The 18,768-nt window shown below is 52.5% G+C and overlaps 1 protein-coding gene across 4 annotated transcripts in view; it reads right to left on the minus strand.

Moving 5' to 3' along the window:
- Window positions 1-10,633, minus strand: part of POC1A (POC1 centriolar protein A) — a 67,500-nt gene extending 56,867 nt beyond the window's left edge. Inside the window, exons 1-6 of one of the 4 annotated variants that reach the window (XM_059161065.1) lie at window positions 10,286-10,633; window positions 7,766-7,850; window positions 6,380-6,551; window positions 5,801-5,980; window positions 4,384-4,491; window positions 3,332-3,447 (exon numbers count right to left, since the gene is read on the minus strand). In XM_059161065.1, the coding sequence (XP_059017048.1) occupies window positions 3,332-3,447; window positions 4,384-4,491; window positions 5,801-5,980; window positions 6,380-6,551; window positions 7,766-7,850; window positions 10,286-10,303 (679 nt within the window). In that variant the 5' untranslated portion in view covers window positions 10,304-10,633. Of the gene's footprint in view, window positions 1-3,331; window positions 3,448-4,383; window positions 4,492-5,800; window positions 5,981-6,379; window positions 6,552-7,765; window positions 7,851-10,017; window positions 10,037-10,285 lie in introns of those variants that run through there. The other 3 variants (XM_059161066.1, XM_059161064.1, XM_059161068.1) reach the window with 3 other exon arrangements.
- Between the last annotated feature and the right edge of the window lie 8,135 nt (window positions 10,634-18,768).

Below are 18,768 nucleotides of genomic sequence, written 5' to 3' on the forward strand. Positions count from 1 at the left end.
GACAATCTCACGTGCCCCAAGCCTACCCAGGAACGCCTGGAACTCATCCAGAGTCACCAAGAGAGACATGAGGGATCACGGCAGCCTTAAAAACATTCCTCCAGGGGTTGGGAACCTTAAAGAGTTCAGGCATGTGCTACCAGAGTGCCAGAAGTCCTTCTCGGGAACCAGCCTCCAAACAGCTCCTCTAAGGATGAGGGAGCAGCCATGAAGGGGCGAGGGGGAGCCTCACAGGAAGAAAGTTCAGCCATGGAGCCCTTAAGGGAAGCCGCTAGACCTAAGCAGACCTAGCCATGCCCTCAAGCAGCAGAAAAGTGAGGGCTCCATCCCCCAGCCAATGTCCTCAGATCCACCAGGCTCTCCTGGAGCCCTAGAGGGTGAGCTTAGAGCCAGTGGAATGAGTTTGCTGCCCCATGCACCATGCACTGGGCAGGGAGCTGAGGTATTCCAAGCCACCCAGGTGTCTGATCTATATTAGGGTGGCTTAGGAACAAGACACCAGTGGTTCTGTCACAGGAGCAAAGAACAACAGCAAAAAAACCCACTGAAATCTCTCCGCAGGGCCTGTCAGCCTCTTGCACCTCCGGTCCCCTCAGGGCTTGGCTCCTGGTACCACCTGAGCCCTCCCACCACCTCCCCAGCCCTGCCAGTCACTGACCTCCCATGCCCATCCACTGCCAAGACTGCCCCCTCAAGAACTCCAGGGACCTCTCTCCAGCAGCCGGCACCCTCCTCGACTGCCTTACATCACTCCTCCTCCCAATCACACTCTTCAGGAGACGCTGTGCTCCTTCGTGCCTCTGGCTCTGCCCCTTCAGCCCTCCCATACTAGGAGAGAGGGCTTCTACCCCTCACTCTGGCTGCTTTGTGGACCTTCCATTCCGTAGCCCCTCAATCGCAGGGACCCAGGATATGGCCTCAGCCCCTCTCAAGCCCCCCGATTCCTGGGCCCAGCTGGCTGCTCAACCCACAGCATGACCTCCTGACTCTAGTCAATCTCCAAAACCTATCCCTCTGGGCCCCATCCCCGCCCCATTCAGACACCCGGCCCTCACTCAGACACTGGGTGCAAGCGGCCCATCCACCAGTCACCCAAATGCATCAACTCCCCCCCTCCCACGCCCATGCAGACCTCCCAGCACTGCTGTCCTCCCAGACAGACCTTCACTCCTCGAACAATGACCAGTCCCAGCACGGCCAGCCAGACTGCATCTTTGGGACCATAGGTCAGAGTATGGCATTCCCCAATGGGTACCTGCTGGTGTATTCTACAAACCCAGACCCATGCTCCTGATCCATCAGAGGTGAAGCTGGACCCTCCCAGGGTCGCCTAGACATCCTCTCCCCTCAGTGTCAAGACTTATGTGGTGAAAAAAAATTAAACAAAAAATTAAAAGAAAAATACTTCTGTGGTACAAACCACATTTCCAGGACTCACGTGGATTCCCCCAACAGAGCTTCACAAACCCCATAAGGTATTATTACCACCCCAGTTACAGATAGGAAAGAGCCTATACTCCCAACCTGCAGTGCCTCATCACCTTCCCTTCCCCTCTCTCCTGACCCCACACTCAGGGGCACCTTCCTTCCCAGTGCTCCTCCATACCCACCAACCTTCCCCTAGTTAACCGTGCAGATGTGCCCATTCTCTAACCCAGGCCTGGCCCAGAGCAGAAGAGAGGCCTCTAAAGCCTGAAGAAGGGGAAGGAGACTTGTGGTCTCCAAGTAGAGGGCAAATGCATTGCTGCTCTATTTTGGAAGCCCCGTCTGGGACCCCGGCTATGACAAACACGGGGCTCTGGGGAGGAAGGAACCAGTTATGCGGCTAGCCCCTGCCACCTGGTGGTGGTGTAGGGCAGTGCAGGCCAGACTCCCTCCTCCGGGATCTCCAGGACCCAGACTTGGCAACTTGGGCATCATGAACACAGCACCTGGTTCCAGACCACCTTGTTACCCTACGAACACCATCTGCGAAGGAGACCCCATCACTGTCCCAGGGTGCCCAGAGGAGTCAAGTGACCTGCCCAACATCACAAAACTAGGAATGCAGAGACTGGCTGCAGAGCCCACCCTCCACCACATGCTTTTTAAGACCAGGAGCCTCTCCCTCTTCTTGGAAGATCTTCTCACATCGGTTACCTCAAGAAAGTGCCATCCTCAACATCTGAGAATCAGCTAAGAAGGGCTCAGAGCGGGTAGAAAGGAGAGCTCTGAACCCCAAGTCCCACACCTTTGTCCAGACACATCCTCCCCATTTTCAGGTGTGAATTCTGGAACATAGCCCATGGACTTTAAACTTAATCCCAGGGGCACCTGGGTGGCTCAGTGGGTTAAAGCCTCTGCCTTTGGCTCAGGTCATAATCCCAGGGTCCTGGGATTGAGCCCCACATCGGGCTCTCTGTTCAGCAGGGAGCCTGCTTCCCTTCCTCTCTCTCTACTTGTGATCTCTGTCTGTCAAATAAATAAATAAAATAAAAATAAATAAAAATTAAAAAAATAAATAAACTTAGTCCCAAGTCAACGACCACAGGTCCTCAAGCAACTCCAGCTCTCCCCCTCCCCAGTCTCGGCCACGGGCCCACCCACCATTTTGCCCCTTGCACTTTGCCCCAGTTCCTCCCATGGACCTCACCAGCTTCCTTCCCTGGCCCCATCCCCACAACTGAGGTGGCTCAGGGCCCTGCCCAGTCACACCTGCTCTCAAGACAATTCCATACTCCAGTACCCTCGGCTAGCTCATCCTAATCATACCAAATCCGTCCCTCCCCCACCCCCAAGCTGGAGCCTGATGTGGCCCATGTTGACTGCCTACCACTCTGCCTCCCAAGGGCTACCGCTGGATCAGATCACACATCCCTGGGGCTGTCTCCTGAGCCTGGTCTCTACCCTAAGTGGACCCTCCATCTGGTTCATGGCTCTGTATCTATGGAGGACACCATGAGGCCAGAGGTGGCCAAGATCACATAAACACTGACTTCTTTTGACAGACCTGCCCCCTTTGCCTTAGGCCAGTAGCACAGGCAGCCCCTGAGAAGTGGCCCATGAGCAGGGCCCTGGCCAGACATCCCCCACGAGCTCCTCATCTCGCCCTACAGCATGTGTAAGATTCCCAGAGGGCTTGGGGGACACCAGCTAGTGCCACACTCCACCTCCAGGCCAGTGTTCTGAGCCAGTATGGCCACGACACAGACTACAGACCACGGGAGATCCCAGCAGGCCCAGGGCTCTCCCCCACTGACCGGGGCCATCCTCAGGGCCACTTCAGCACCAGAGTGACAAGCCTGCTGCCTGCTCCCACGCAGCCCTGCCACGGCGGCGCACGGCCACTCACGCTGATAGTGCTGTAAGAGCCGGTGTGTCCGCACGTCCCACACCTTCACCGTGTTGTCCATGCCGGCGGCGGCGATGCATGTGCCGCTGGGGTGGAAGTCCACGGAGGTGACAAAGCTGCAAAGAAAGTAGCCGCCACAGGCTAGAGAAGGACCATCCAGGCTCTGAACAGACCCCAGACATCCAATCCTTTCCTAACCATGCACATCTGCTCAGACTATTCCCCAAACACAGAAGACCTCCCTTTTGCCCTGTTTCTTTACCAGGGGCCAAGAGATAGCAAGGAGAGGGTGAGAACAGTAGCAGGTACTGGACGTGGACTCACCAGGGAGCAAATCCCAGCAGCCACTTCTAAATACAAATAGAGAAAGTAGTCCTCAGCCCAGAGGTCAGCTGATGACTCAGGGTGTTCTGAGTCAGAGCTAGAGCCCTCATCAAAACGGGAGGCAGGACAGGCCCTGCCCACTGAGGGCAAAGGGCCAGCAGGACCCCAAGACCACTGGTTGACCTATCTCCAGGAGACAGGCTAAGGTCCCCCAGTATGCCCACACGTGACACCCAGGCTGGCATCGTAGCTAGTTCTCCAGAGGAGCTTGGCCCTGGGCTCCCTGGGGTTCATCGAGGAGAGAATAGGGGAGGTCCAGCTCCAGTGCAGGCCCCTGCCTCTCCCGATGATGTGGCACAATGGGAACCACCACCAAGAACTTACCAGAACCTGACAAGCCTGTCAAGCCTGTCATTGATAAAACCATCACCATAGGTAAGTAACATACTAATGTGATGTGGGGAGGTCTGGGGTCACCTTCTTTGAGAGAGACAAGTCACCAGTCTGAGAACTGGGAAGAGCGGCCCCAAGCATCACATGCCTTGAAGTTAGCCCCTCATATTTGTGGGGATGGGGATGAGGCTGAACCTCCTGCTCACAGAGGAAAGAATCCAGAGACAGAGAGTGGCAGAAACGTGGCCCCACATAAGGCCACTGGGGCCCCTTTGTCCCTAGGTCCATGCTCTTCCTGAACACCTGCAGGAGGATGAGAGCGTCCAGTGACTTACCTGCCATGCTCACAGTAAGAGTGGACACACTCCCGGCTCGTCTTGTCCCACAGCTTGACAGTCTTGTCATCGCTGGCAGACACGATGAGCCGCCCGTCAGGGGAGAACCTGAACCAGGCAGAGCACAAGTCACATCACCACTGTGGACGCGGCAGCTGTCCTCCACAGCCACCTTCCTGCCCTGCCCATCCCCTGATTCCAGAACCAGCCAAAGCAATGAGCCCTGCTCCGGTCCTGAGCAATCCCAGGCAAGCGGCTTTCCCTCTGGGAGATGGGTAAGAACGGGACCTACCTCGTGGGGAGCGGGGAGCAGCGTCGCTCACATGAGGCCCCCAGCACTGCACATGGCATGTGGCAAAGTGTGTGCTGATGGCTGATGCTATTAGCATGAAGGTGTCCCGAAGCCACCATCAGCATCGTTATCCTGTTCCCAGGACCCCTGAGTTCACTTTTGACTTGGAGCACCATCTAAGGACAAAAGTGTGTGGAGGTCCTAGGGACCCACCCACGAAGGCTGGTGTAGGTTCCACACTTGTTTGCTGGCCTGACTCCTATTCTCAGGAGCCCAATGGTGAGGCCTCTCGGAGCAGTCAGAGACCTCCCAGGACAAAGGTGCCCTGAGAAGAAGTAACTTGCGTGGGGTCTCCAGAAGAACACTGTAATAGGCCCTGATCTCCGACTCCCTTTGTTTCCCAGAGTCCCCAGCCCTCCCAACCTCTTCCTCTGGAGCGCAGAGATCTACAGAGAAAGGATCAGAATACCTAAAAGCGGGCTCATCTACACCCACGATCCTTGGCCCCTGAAATGTCCTCTGGGTGACTTGGCCCCCATCCCCACAGCACTGCCCCACCACAGCAAAGGGAGAACCAGCCTCCAGACCAGCCTCCTCAGAAGCCTCGACCCCCATCCAGCAGCTCAAGCAAAATCAACTTCTGAGCGGTAGACCGCAGGTTCAAATCCCAGCTCTGCCACTAACCCAGCGAGCGCCCAGGGGCAAGATACTGCGCTGTCCTGAGCCTCCCAGTCCTCATCCGCAAAGTGGGAATGACACCATGTGGCCTGCAGGACTGCCGTGAAAAGGGAACAGAAATCGTAGTGAGGTAGAAGCGACATCACCTTGTCGCTCTTGCTCCAAAACAGCCCCTGCTGACGTGCTTCCAGCCACATCAGCCCAGATGTGACACACTCAGTCGTGGCTGGCAATGAACTCACTTGCCACGTGTGAGCTAGAAGCTCCTCGACAATTCACAAAGTGACAACTTCTCTGCTCCCATTTCACCCATAAGGAAACTGAGGCTCGGGAATATGGAAGAGGAACTAGTGTGCCCAAGGTCATGCTACACGGGCGCTCAGCAGCGCCTCAGGGCCCTTCAAGGCCGGAGTCCCTCCAAGGGACCTGGGCCAGGACGAGGCTCACCTGGCACAGCGGACCCAGTTGATGTGCTGGCTCAGGGAGAACAGGAATTTCTGGCGATGAGTTGACCACACCTTCACCGTTTTGTCATCGGAGGCCGTCACGAAAGACTGGCCGTCGCTGCAGAAGTGGACACTCCTCACTGTGGCCGTGTGGGCACGAAACACGGTAGACTCGCCTTTGCTGCGGGCACGAGTACTTCGACTCAGGAAACCCAGAGCGGTGACCAGAGGGCCCGTGAGCACATCGATGCTCTCCCCACCCCACAGGGGCCCCTCCCGACGTCAGTGCAGGCCTGCCGCCCCAGCCCCCCGACAAGGAAGGCCAGAACCACCACCCACCCTGCCATGCATGAGCAGCATCAGATGGGAGCCCTGGCGGGATGGCAGTGGTAAGCCCCGAATCCCTCTCCTGACCCGGCGGGGAGGGCCCCAACCAGAGCCCCAGCTTCTGACGGCCCCTCTTCAGAAGTCGGGCAGATGCCCACCGAGACAAGTCCAGAGCCAGGGTGGGACCTGAGTGGGGACAGCTCTGGCACCAGGGCCGCAGGCTCAGATAAGCCCTTCCAAGTCTGTAACTCACACATTGGGTATCCAGATCCGGACGGTCTTGTCTCGGGAGCCGGAGGCCAGCAGGTGTCCCGAAGGGGAGAAGTTCACACAGGTGACAGCATCCTTGTGGCCCGCAAAGCGGTAGGCGCGTGACTGGGGCTTCATGTGCCAGACCATGAGGCATGAGTCCATGGAGCCACTGGCTGAGGAAGGAGGGATGCTGTGACCCTCAGCTCTGGTGGGCCACGAGCCTCTGAGCAGGACGATGGGGTGAGGGGACAGGAGACACATCACACTTCCAGCGACTGCTAAGCCTGGGTTTGGAGCATCGATGGGCTGTCAGCTCTCCAAGCAGCAAGCCCGAGCAGCAACAGGGGAGTGAAGCCAAGAGATGCCCTTCACATGCCAGCCCGAGGCTGCAACCCAGCAGGCCTCTGACAAAACTCATCCCCCGTGGGGACCACATAGTCACACCCTAAGGGTAGTAAACAGCAATTCCTACCAGCCCAACCCAATGGCCTTCTACCATTGAGAGGGGCCAAGTTAGTCAGAAACCTAGAGATTCCCCAAGATAGATCAAATGACTTCATTTGTTCTTCATCTATAGTGACCAGCAGCCTCTGGCAGGGGACCCTGACCATGGGATGAAGGGGGAGTCTTGTCCATAGAAAGAAAGCAGGGGCACCTGGGTGACTCAGTCGTTAAGTCCCTGCCTTCAACTCAGGTCACGATCCCAGGGTCCTGGATCCCAGGGTCCTGGACTCCCTTCTTAGCCGGGAGTCTGCTTCTCCCTCTCCCTCTTTCCTTCCCCTCCACTTGTTCACACATGCACACCCGTGCTCTTTCACGCTCTCAAATAAATAAATAAGTAAAATCTTAAAAAGAAAAAAAATGCATTAAAAAAAAGAAACAAACAAATAAGAAAACGGCAGCCATGACGCTGTATAAGAACCCCCAAGCGACCAAGAAGCAGGAGTACTCAGCTGCTGCACAAGGGTAGGGAGTATGCGGCTCTGCTCTTCGCCCTTCTCACTGGATGCCCCCATACTGCTGTGGACAACAGACTTGAGGACCCAAGGAAACGGAGCCATTGTTTAGGGCCATTCCACCAGCCAGATCCAAGAGATGGCTGGGGTATATGCAGTGAAAAGCCCAGACCCTGGGCCCCCCTCCCAAGGCTACGTGCCCTTGTCAAGGCCCCCAGACTCTCTTGAGTCTCACACTCTGCATGCAGAATGCAGTTCACAGAGACACCGAGCCCAGCACCCAGACAGTGACCAGCTGAAGCCAGATGCAGATTTAGACAAACCACCTGGGTCCTCACAGTGTCCTACTCCCCTCACACCACACCTCCCAGCTAGAGACTCCGCCTTCTCGGCGCATAACCTAGCGCCTAGGAAAAGATGCCTCCTCTTACCCAATTGCTTCGTATTGAGACTGAAGTCCACGGAGGTAACTGCATCTCGGTGGCCCTTAAAATGCCTCTCCAGCGAGGGGTCCTCCTGTTGGAAAGCCAGGGTCAAATGTGTGAAACTTGAATGAAGAAGGAGCTTCCCCAGGGGTCAAGACTCTTCCAAACAGCCAGGAGGGTTCAAAAATGCTCAAGACACGATCCTATATATAAAACTCCTTAGGATTTTCATATAGCTAAGTAACTATAACTAACATATAGCTAAAAAACTAATAGAGCTAATAAACCAGTTAAGCAAGGTTGCAAGATCAATATATAAAAATCTATCGTGGGGTGCGTGGGTGGCTCAGATGGTAGAGCGTCTGCCTTTGGCTCAGGTCATGATCTCCAGGTCCTGGGATAGAGCCCCATGTCCGGCTCCCTGCTCAGCTGTGAGTCTGCTACTCCCCATCCTCTGCCTGCCTCTCCCCCTCTCAAATGAATAAAGAAAATCTTTTAAAAATCATAAAATAAAATAATAAAAATCTGGGCCACCTGGGTGGCTCAGTGTTTGAGTGTCTGCCTTTGGCTCATGATCCCAAGGTCCTAGGATCAAGCCCCATGTTGGGCTCCCTGCTCGGCGGGAAGCCTGCTTCTCCCTCTCCCACTCCCCCTGCTTGTGTTCCCTCTCTCACTGTCTCTGTCATATAAATAAATAAAATCTTTAAAAAAAAAAAAAGGTGAATTTTAAGACATGTGAGTATTTCAACAAAGCAATGTTTCTAAGAGAATGAAGAAGAAATGGGGACCTTTCAGCAACTCCCATTTCGGGAATCAGATTCTGCACTTTCAATCTCACTGGTAGCCAGTGTTGGCCAATGAATCCAAAGGTCAGCCTGGACAGGCCCCAAGGGGCAGTGCCACCATTCTACTGAGGTCAAGGAAGCAGCTGTTCAGGACACAGCTTAGGAAGACATGGAGAAAATATTCTAGAGACTCTTACCACCCAACAGCAGCTTCTCTTAGTACTTGAAGAGTCACAGTCCTGCCATGCAAACATCTCCCCTTCCCTAAATATCAGAAGCATTCTGGGCACACCATGGAGCCCAGCAAAACCTCTTCTTGGTAAAAAAAAAAAAAAAAGAAAGAAAGAAAATGTCCTTGGGAACAGAGTAAGACTGATGCCACCTCACAGAGCTGTAACCAGAACAAAGGCCCTCAGGGCCCTGTGCCCAGCTCCACCCCCAACACACCTGCCCCAGTCCCCCATTCAAGGGAGTGGCAGCTGGGAGAGGGCCCCCAACAGAGCAGCAACTGCTACATCTGAACGTCTTGGGAGAACAAGAATAAGATAATGTCCACCTCTAGGTAAGTTCAGTTCTACCTCTGACCAGGGGACTCCTGAGACCGCCCAACACCCTTCCCAACTCCTCATCCCACCAGGCTCTATGGTTCCTCATCTCCCCAAAGGTGGTTTATATATGGAAAGAAGTGGGGAGGGATTTGTGGAAAGGGCTAGAATAGGGATCAAAAAGCCTGGATCCTGGGCGCCTGGGTGGCTCAGTGGGTTAAGCCGCTGCCTTCAGCTTAGGTCATGATCCCAGAGTCCTGGGATCGAGTCCTGCATCAGGCTCTCTGCTCAGCAGGGAGCCTGCTCCCCCCCCCCACCCCCGCCTGCCTCTCTGCCTGCTTGTGATCTCTCTATCTGTCAAATAAATAAATAAAATCTTGGGACGCCTGGGTGGCTCAGTGGGTTAAGCCGCTGCCTTCGGCTCAGGTCATGATCTCAGGGTCCTGGGATCGAGTCCCACATCGGGCTCTCTGCTCAGCAGGGGGCCTGCTTCCCTTCCTCTCTCTCTGCCTGCCTCTCTGACTGCCTACTTGTGATTTCTCTCTGTCAAATAAATAAAATCTTAAAAAAAAAAAAAAATAAAAAATAAATAAATAAATAAAATCTTTAAAAAAAAACAAAGCCTGGATCCTAAGTCTAGGCGTTCCGCTCTACAGAGGACCATCTGATCTTCCTGACTCTCAACCCAGCCCAAAGACCAGACATGTTTACACAATCTCTCAAAAAGAGGGGTCTGGGAGTGCTTCCCTCTGGAGGAACCTGGGACTCGGGGCGCCCAGCCCAGAACACAATGCACACCTGAGCTGTCCGGTCCGAGCAAGTGTTCGCTCAAAAAAGCCCCGACCAGCCACCCACTGCTCAGGATGATGAGACTCAGGCCAGTGAGGCCCGGAGCTGGCCTCCGGCCCGACCTCCAGTCGAAACGTACTAGTACTAGCGTCTCCTCAGCTAGGATGCGAATCCAGGGAGCAGGGACTTGGTGGTCCGCCGCGGCAGTCCGCAAAGGGTCTGGCGCGCAGGAGGTGCTCACTACGTGTCCCGACCAAGCGACCCCTGCACAGACTGTCAAGCGGCTGGAGAAGACTGGCTTGGAACCCGGCGTCCCACTCGCCCCCTCGCAGCCATCGCTCGGGCCAGGCGCCTACAGTCCCAATGGGGAGACTAAGGCCGGGCAAACACCGCCGGCGAGAACTTACAGGGCAAGGTGCAGCCATGGCAGGTCGGGGGCGCCCAAGGCGCTGGAGAAAGCTGCGTCGGCCGTTGCGGCCGGTTCAGTTTCCGCGCCCCCAACCGCCGCCAATAGCAACGCGGGTCGCGTCGCCACGCCCCGCTCACGGCGATTAAAGGAGACGCTGCGCGTCGGCTTTTTGACCCCAGGCCGGAAGCAGAGCTGTGTGGCGGATTCCACGGCCTCCGCGCACAGCTCCGCTAGGCCAGCAGCCCACGGACGTAGCGGCCAAAGATCTCCGTCCACTGTCACTAATCCCCTGAGAAATGATAAAACGCAGGATGAGGTGTTCACACCGCCCACCCCTAGCTCCGTTTACGAGGCCACGAGCACAGCCTTCTGGGAAATGCAGTTTCAAGACAGCCACCACCTAGGGTATGTAGGAAAGTGGAACTACTTTTCCCAAGATACCTTGAGAGCGGGGCGGGATTAACCACGCGTTGGAAAGGCCTCAAGGATCCCGGAAGTGGAGGACACGTGCGTCATTCTTTGGGCGTTCTCTTAAAGGGCCCTTGAAACTAGGTAGTCGCCCAATGCCTTACGGGCCAATTAGTCACCCCTCGGAGATAGTTTAAATGGTCCGCTCCTCCGAACTTAAAACAAGTGTCGATTTGAAAGAACACCAGTCACTTGGAATGACATCCGTGGGATTCTCCATGGATGGAGAAACCTAGGTTCTATTCTGTTATTGTCCTGCCTCCTTGTGTGACCTGTGACCTTGAGGGGAAATACCTCTGCCCAGGCCTCAGTTTACCCATTTGTAATACAGAGAAGTGTGAGGCAGCCTGGGCCTCTCCAGAACCCTCGGCCCTGAGAAGTGGTTATAAATGACATGTTTAAAAGAAAAGGAGACATTTCCAGATATGTCTCCTGAGGCAAGGGAGCCAAAAGCAAAATTAAACTATTGGGACTACATCCAGTTAAAGAGCTTCTACACAGCAAAGAAAGTAATTAAAGAAGGCAGAAGACAACCTACTGAATGGGAAAAGATATTTGCAAATGACTATCTGCTAAGGGGTTAGTGTCCAAAATATATAAGGAGCTTATACAACTCAACACCAAAAATGCAAATAATCCAATTAAAAATGGGCAGAAGACATGGACATTTCTGGGATGCCTGGATGGCTCAGCTGGTTAGGCATCTGCCTTCAGCTCCTGATGATCCTGGGGTCCTGGGATTGAGTCTTCATCTGGCTCTTTACTCAGCAGGGAGCCTGCTTCTCCCTCTGCCTGACGCTCCCCATGCTTGTGCGCGAGCTCTCTCTCTCTGATGGAAAAAAAAAAAAAAAGACATGGACATTTCTCCAGAGAAGACATCCAGATGGCCAACAGACCCGTGAAAAGATGCTCAACAGGGGCGCCTGGGTGGCTCAGTTGGTTAAGCAGCTACCTTCGGCTCAGGTCATGATCCTAGCGTCCTGGGATCGAGTCCCTCATTGGGTTCTTTGCTCAGCAGGGAGCCTGCTTCTCCCTCTGCCTCTGCCTGCCATTCTGTCTGCTTGTGCTCGCTCTCTCTCCCTCTCTCTCTCTGAAAAATAAATAAAATCTTAAAAAAAAGAAAAGAAAAGATGCTCAACATCATTCATCATCAGGGAAATGCAAATTAAAGCCAAGATGAGATACCACCTCAGAGCTGTCAGAATGGCTAAAATAAAAAACACAAGAAACAACAAGTGCTCGCAAGGATGCAGAGAAAAAAGAGCCCTCATGCCCTGTGGGTGGGAAGGCAAACTGGAGAAGCCACTGTGAAAAACAGTATGAGGTTTCCTCAAAAAATTAAAAATAAAATTGATGAAGTTCTAGAGTATAGGTGAGGTTCGGTGGGGTGAGGTCCGGAAAGAATTCTTGAGACATCTTTGGTGCAAAATGGTGGTTTATTAAAGCACGGGGACAGGACCCGTGGGCAGGAAGAGCGGCTGCCCCAGGTTGTGAGGGATGCCAGGTTTTGTACCCCTGGGGTGGGTGAAGTAAGGAAAAGGGAGGTTTCAATAGAACTTTCATATGCTAAAGAGGACCTACAAAGATACCAGATACCAGAGGCCTTGCCATTGCCAAAGTTGTTTTGCCCTCTAGCAAGGTATGAACATTAAATGGGTGGGAGATTCCTAAAGAATGTCACATATGTCCCACTCAGGGTAAAGGGGGTAGTTGGAGGATGTCAGCTTTTGCTTTGTCCTTGGGCAGCCTTCTGTTCCCTCATCAAAACTACCCTATGATCCCATAATTCCACTATTGGACATTTACCCAAAGAACAGGAAAACACTAACTCAAAAAGATATATGCCTCCCTTTGTTTATGGCAGCATTATTTACAAAAGTCGAATTATGGAAGCAACCCAGGTATCCATCAGTAGATGAATGGACAGAGAAGATGTGGTGTGGATGTGTGTATATATATCCTTGGCCATAAAAAAGAATGAAATCTTGCCATTTCCAACAGCATGGGATAGGTCTAGAGAGTGTAATCCTAAATGAAATAAGCCAGACAGAGAAAGACAAATACCATATGATTTCACTCATATGTGGAAATTAAGAAAAATGAACAAAGAAAAAAAGAGACCAAAAAAAAAAAAAAAAAAGACTCTTAACTATATGGAGAACTAACTGATGGTTGTTATCTGAGAGAAGGTGGGTGGGGAGAGGGATAAAATAGATAAAGGGGATTAAGAGTACACTTACTGTGATGAGCACTACACGACATGTAGAATTGCTGAATCACATGTAGAACTGCTGAAACAAACACTGTATGTTAACTCTACATCACCACTGTATGTAACAGGGTAGGTTAACTATTCATAACTGCTGTATGTAACACTGTATGTTAACTATACTGGAATTAAAATAAAAAATAAGAGAAGATAAAAAGGAGACATTCTAAGGGCCTGGCCACCAGGGGCCATCCCTGCTCATTTTATGTTGTTGGAACACCCAGGCAGTCCTTGTTCAGACCTTTTACCCTGTTCTGGGCATCTTCCCAACCTGGAACTGACCTGGACCGGATGTTTTGCAATATTCAGGAAGCTGTTGCCTCCCTGGACAGGCCAGTTTGGCCACACTCCAACACTGATTAGGATCTGGCCAGGCCCAGAGATTTCTCACTACATCCCGAGACCTAAGATGGTATCTCCATGGGTCTCCAAACCAGAGCAGATTCAGAACCTGGCACAGGTGGGTAGCTGGCGTGTAGAGGAATGGGTCTCTCTTTTGGATCTGGAAAGTCTGGGGCCAGACAGAAGAAACAGATACATTTAATCCCATCTTCTCTGTGATTTGGCACAGAATTGGTTTTTTCACATTACAAGTGTTCAGGCTCATTTAACTCAGACACTGAAATTCTCCTTGAAACAAGTGTTGTATCATTTACACGCCCTGAGGTTGTGCCACACTGTTCAAAGAATGATTTTCAAGTCTTCCCCCCAACATTCACAACTTATTCAGTGATTCTCTTGCCTGCTGTCTAAACACTTAAAGTGGGTGGCTCAGTGGGTTAAAGTGGGTTAAAGCCTCTGCCTTCGGCTCGGGTCATGACCCTGGGATCCTGGGATCCTGGGATCGAGCCTGCTTCCCTTCCTCTCTCTCTGTCTGCCTCTCTGCCTACTTGTGGTCTCTGTCTGTCAAATAAATAAAATCTTTTTTTAAAAAAAGTTAAGGAAGAAAAAAAAATACAGAAAAATATATCCATTAAACTTAGAATTCTTTTCTTGCTATTATTGGTAGTGTTTTTGGTTTCGTTTTGTCTTTTTCTTTTGTTTGTATAATTTTAGTTGTGAAATATCCCTGGTCTGTTGGAGCTCATAAGCTACAAAACCAAATTTAGGGAAACCCTTTGGTAAAATGATTTTCAAATGTTGAGCTCGCTCAACGTAACAGGCACTAGAAGATTTTACTCATTCTCCTAAGTCTTTCCAGATCCCACTATCTTCTATCCTTACCCACAGAAGAAGAGCTGGGGATGCCCCACCCGTTCTTGCTCATGTATTCTCCAAAAATTGCAACACCACATTCTCCCAACGCCACGGAGACAAGCCATGATCCACACAACCTGTATAAACAAAGACTAGGGCCTCCACCTTCTGACTGAGCAGCCCCTACCCTGTGCCACCTCCATCCGATTGGACTTCGTTTCTATCTAAGTCCCTCATATTGGGGATGAGTATGCTCAATGTTGGAAGAGCCAACATTGTTGGCCTCCATGTTGGGGGGACCTCCATGTTGAGGGGGGCTGGAAGAGAGCTTTTTCAAACCCCCTTGTGGCAGGAATGTTTCTATCCTGGTATACAGCCCATGGGTAGGCACCCCTGCAAGAGACTCTCTCCCTTTCATCACTTGCAGACCCCCTGCCCAAGAGCCAATGTCACCTCAGGGTGAAGCAGAGAAAGAAGGCGGAAAGGCAGGGATCACGCCCATCCACATAGCCCAATCCAACCTGCCCCTGGAAAGCCCCATCTATTCTATCACCCGGCCCTGCACTGTGGCCTGGGCTTGAAACTCTGAGCATGGCAGCTCAGGGCTTGTCCCAGGGTCAGACACATCTTGGGACAAGCCCAGACCCCGCCATCTCTAAGCTGGGTGATCTAGCAGGAGTCACGCCATATCTCTGAGCCTCCATGTCCTTGATTATAATCATAATCTATCTGCCACAGTGGGGGAGGAGGGATTCCATGAGCCACTAATTAATGTACGAGCTTGATACGGAGCTGCCACTTAACACATTTGACTTTTTCATCTGACTTCAGTAACATCACATGTCTTCTCTGCTCCAACCGTCTAGCTGATACCTCTATGCCTCTGCTCCCACCTCTGTTCCCTGGGCTGCCTCTGCTGCAGCCACATGGGCCTTCTTGCTGTTCCTGGAATAAGAATGTGCGAGGCACACTCCCATCTCGGGGCTTTTGCACTGGCTACGGTCTCTGTGTCCACTTGGCTCACCCTAGCACTCCCATCGAGAATTTGTTCCTATGTCACCTTCTCATTGTGGTTTTCCCGGCCACCCTACTTTTTTTTTTTTTTTTAAAGATTTTATTTATTTATCAGAGAGAGCGGGGGGGGGGGGAGTGAGCACAGGCAGACAGAATGGCAGGCAGAGGCAGAGGGAGAAGCAGGCTCCCTGCTGAGCAAGGAGCCCGACGATGTGGGACTCAATCCCAGGACGCTGGGATCATGACCTGAGCCGAAGGCAGCTGCTCAACCAACTGAGCCACCCAGGCGTCCCCCGGCCACCCTACTTAAAACGCCAACCCTCCTTCCCTCTCCCTGCTTTATTTTTCACCAGTGACTTTGCCATACGACACATCGGACTTCTTGGGTTGTTATCTTCTCCCCTCGTAGAACATCAGCTCCAGGGAAAGGATGTGACTATATTCCTGCACCCAGCACGGGGCCCAGACAGAGTGGGCTCACAGTAAATATCTGCCAGTGAAATCAATGAATCATGACAAGATTGCTCATGGATGGTTACAGAGCCTCTGAAGGGCAGGACTTGTTCTCAGTGGGAGAGAAGGGGAAGGGATTAGAGTAATCAGGAAAAGCTTCTCTGTGAGGACAGGGAAACCTGAGCTTTAATTGGGTGGGGTGGGGGGTTCGGACACACAGGACAATTCCAGTGCAGGGAATAGACTAGGCAAAGGTCTGGTGGCAGGGTTAAATGCGGAGCATCGGGAGAGCAGGGATAAAGCAGGTGGCCTCAGAAGTAGGGCTAGACTGCAAGGTCACACACACATTGACAAGAATCATGGGGATCGGGCTCAGTGGGTCAAGGGACTGGCCACATGTCCCCTCCCAGGGCTGAGAGGAGCCAAAAGAGCCCTCTCACAGATGAGGCTATGATGTCAGGACTTCCTCTTGTGGGAGTGATGTCTGTCGGAGGGAAATCCCATGGCAATTCTGGGCCTCCGTCATACCCGCTGTGGAAATAGTGTGCCTGCCCCTGCTGGCCAAACTTCTCTAAAGACAGGCTGAACCCCAAGCAGGGAGGAGTCTAAGCCCAAGCCTTTATCCTTCCTCAGCCCTCCTTCTCCATCCAAAAGCACTGGCCACTCTGGTAAGAAGCCCACACTGGGGGCGCCTGGGTGGCTCAGGGGGTTAAGCCACTGCCTTCGGCTCAGGTCATGATCTCAGGGTCCTGGGATCGAGTCCCGCATCGGGGTGTCTGCTCAGCGGGGAGCCTGCTTCCCTCTCTCTCTGCCTGCCTCTCTGCCTACTTGTGATCTCTCTCTGTCAAATAAATAAATAAAATCTTTAAATAAAAAAAAGAAGAAGAAGAAGCCCACACAGGGGCATCCCTTTGGGTGAATGTCCACCTTGAGCCTGTCCTTCCATATTGCAAACAGTGAACGGCATGTCTAGAGCTGCTATGGCGATTCGTGGGGGGGCAGTGATGTCAATGAATCTGGGACCAGTTTCCAGGAGGTGTGAAGAAACAGAGCTGGTTGGTGACCACACCTTAACCATCCACTCAAGTCAGATGGGGAAGCCTCTGTGTGCTGAGTCCTTCTACCCACATCCCATGAGCGTGACCAGTGTCCTCCCTCCCATAACCCCAAGCAACCCCTTGGGGGATGGTTTTGCCTTGTCCAGGAAAAAGGGAAGGGGCCAAAAAAGCCCAGCTGGGATAGAATAAATCCCACAAAGCTGAGGTCCGTTGGCCTTGGCTCCCTCCCTAGGGGGGCTGGGGTGGGTTGCAAATGCCGTAAAAGGTCTGAACTCAAACCTGAGAACCTTCCTGGTAGATCATTCGGACAGGGCTTCTGAGCAACAATATTCAGCGCCCGCTGCTGTTTAGAAGCTCTGCAGGTGGACCCAGCACTGGTGTCTAAGAGCTCCCCAGGTGAGTCCTTGGGCCAAGACTGCCCTAAACCAGAGGGACTGAGAGAACTTTCTATGATGATGGGAATGTTCTCTAACTACACTATCGAATACAGTAGCCCTTGGTTACATGTGACTATCGAACCCTTGAAATGTGGCTCCTGGGCCTACACAACTGAATTTTTAATTGTATTTAATTTTCATTAATTTAAATGTAACAGGCGTATTACCTAGTGGCCGTGGTACTGGACAGCACAGCCTTGGGCTGCGAATTGGCTCTATGGTCTTAGGCAAGTCACTGAGCCTCTTAAACTTCAGTCTTCTGGTGGTGAGGAACATAGGTTCAGTCCACAGTAGCCAAGGGAACTCTTTGTACCCATGCCCCACTGCCCAGCTGTGGGAGAGAAGCGGGAAAATCCGGCAGGGTGGTGGGAGACACCAGCCCAACCCTCGGGATGTGGACCAAGACAGTAAGACGCAAGCCACAGCCCCCTCGCGCCCCATAGCAGGACTTTGCTGGCTAACCCCAGAGCATTTGGAGTGAGAAGATGGAGCCAGACAACTGAGAATCAGAGGATAATTGGATTTCCTTCCTCCAGGGGATCCTGAATTGTGGTGCAAGGGAAGGGCTGACCAAGAAAGCAACTGACAACTTTAATTTACCACAGAGTCACTCCACACCACATGTCACATGAAGTCTTAGCCCCAACCCCAGGAGCGATACAGCATTTTGCCCATTTTACTGGTGGAGAAACTGAGGTACAGAGTAAGTGGGAAGCGAGGATTAGAACCTGAGAACTAAGAATGCTGAAATAGTTCGGATCTCAGATGAACTAAAAAGGGCCTCAGGACTTTCACTCCTGAGGGTGCCTGGGTGGCTCCATCGCTTGTGTCTGACTTGATTTCAGCTCAGGTCAGGATCTCAGAGTTGTGAGATCAAACCCCACGTCAGGCTCGGTGCTGGGTGTGAGTCCGCTTGAGAGTCTCTCTCTCCCTCTCCCTCTGCCCCTCCCTCACTCCCTCTCTGGGGGGCAAAAAAAAAAAAAAAAAGACTTTGATCCCCAACAGCAGAGATGGGGACCCAAAGTGTCCCAGAGTGGCCAACCCCACATTAGAAAGTCCTTTGTTGTCTTGTGTTTTATTGTAAATGGGCAAGTAAATTTACTGTCTGCTTCTCTTTTAATGTCCTTTTAATATAAAATTAATATTTTGAGGATGGACCAGTTGACACCAAGTCACACTGAGAACTGAGACTCAGGACTAAGTCCCAGTGTGCCCTGCGGTTTCCTGACCCCCTCCACCACCCATCAGTGTGAAAGGTGGGCTATAGAAACCTCTCTCAGCAGGTCATCCAAGGGGGTGAGCCTGCTCCTGGGGCGTAGGACTCAGGGTTTCCAGAATCCAGGATGCAGCTGGTTTAGATGCCTATTCCTAGGTCAGCTACAAAGCCTGACTCCATGGGTCTGGGTAATTCTTCTGTGATGGTCCTGGTACCTACCAAGAAGCCCTGGGCACAGTGGGGGCCTGGACAGCCCTGCCCTCCAGGGGAGCTCTCACCCATCTCCGATGCTCTGGCCAGGGACCCAAGACTAGACAAGTCTCAACTCTGACCCTAACTTACTCTGTGGTCCCATCTCGGACCTCAGTT

Source organism: Mustela lutreola, chromosome 2 (genome assembly GCF_030435805.1).
Source record: "Mustela lutreola isolate mMusLut2 chromosome 2, mMusLut2.pri, whole genome shotgun sequence".
NCBI classification, from domain to species: Eukaryota; Metazoa; Chordata; class Mammalia; order Carnivora; family Mustelidae; genus Mustela; species Mustela lutreola.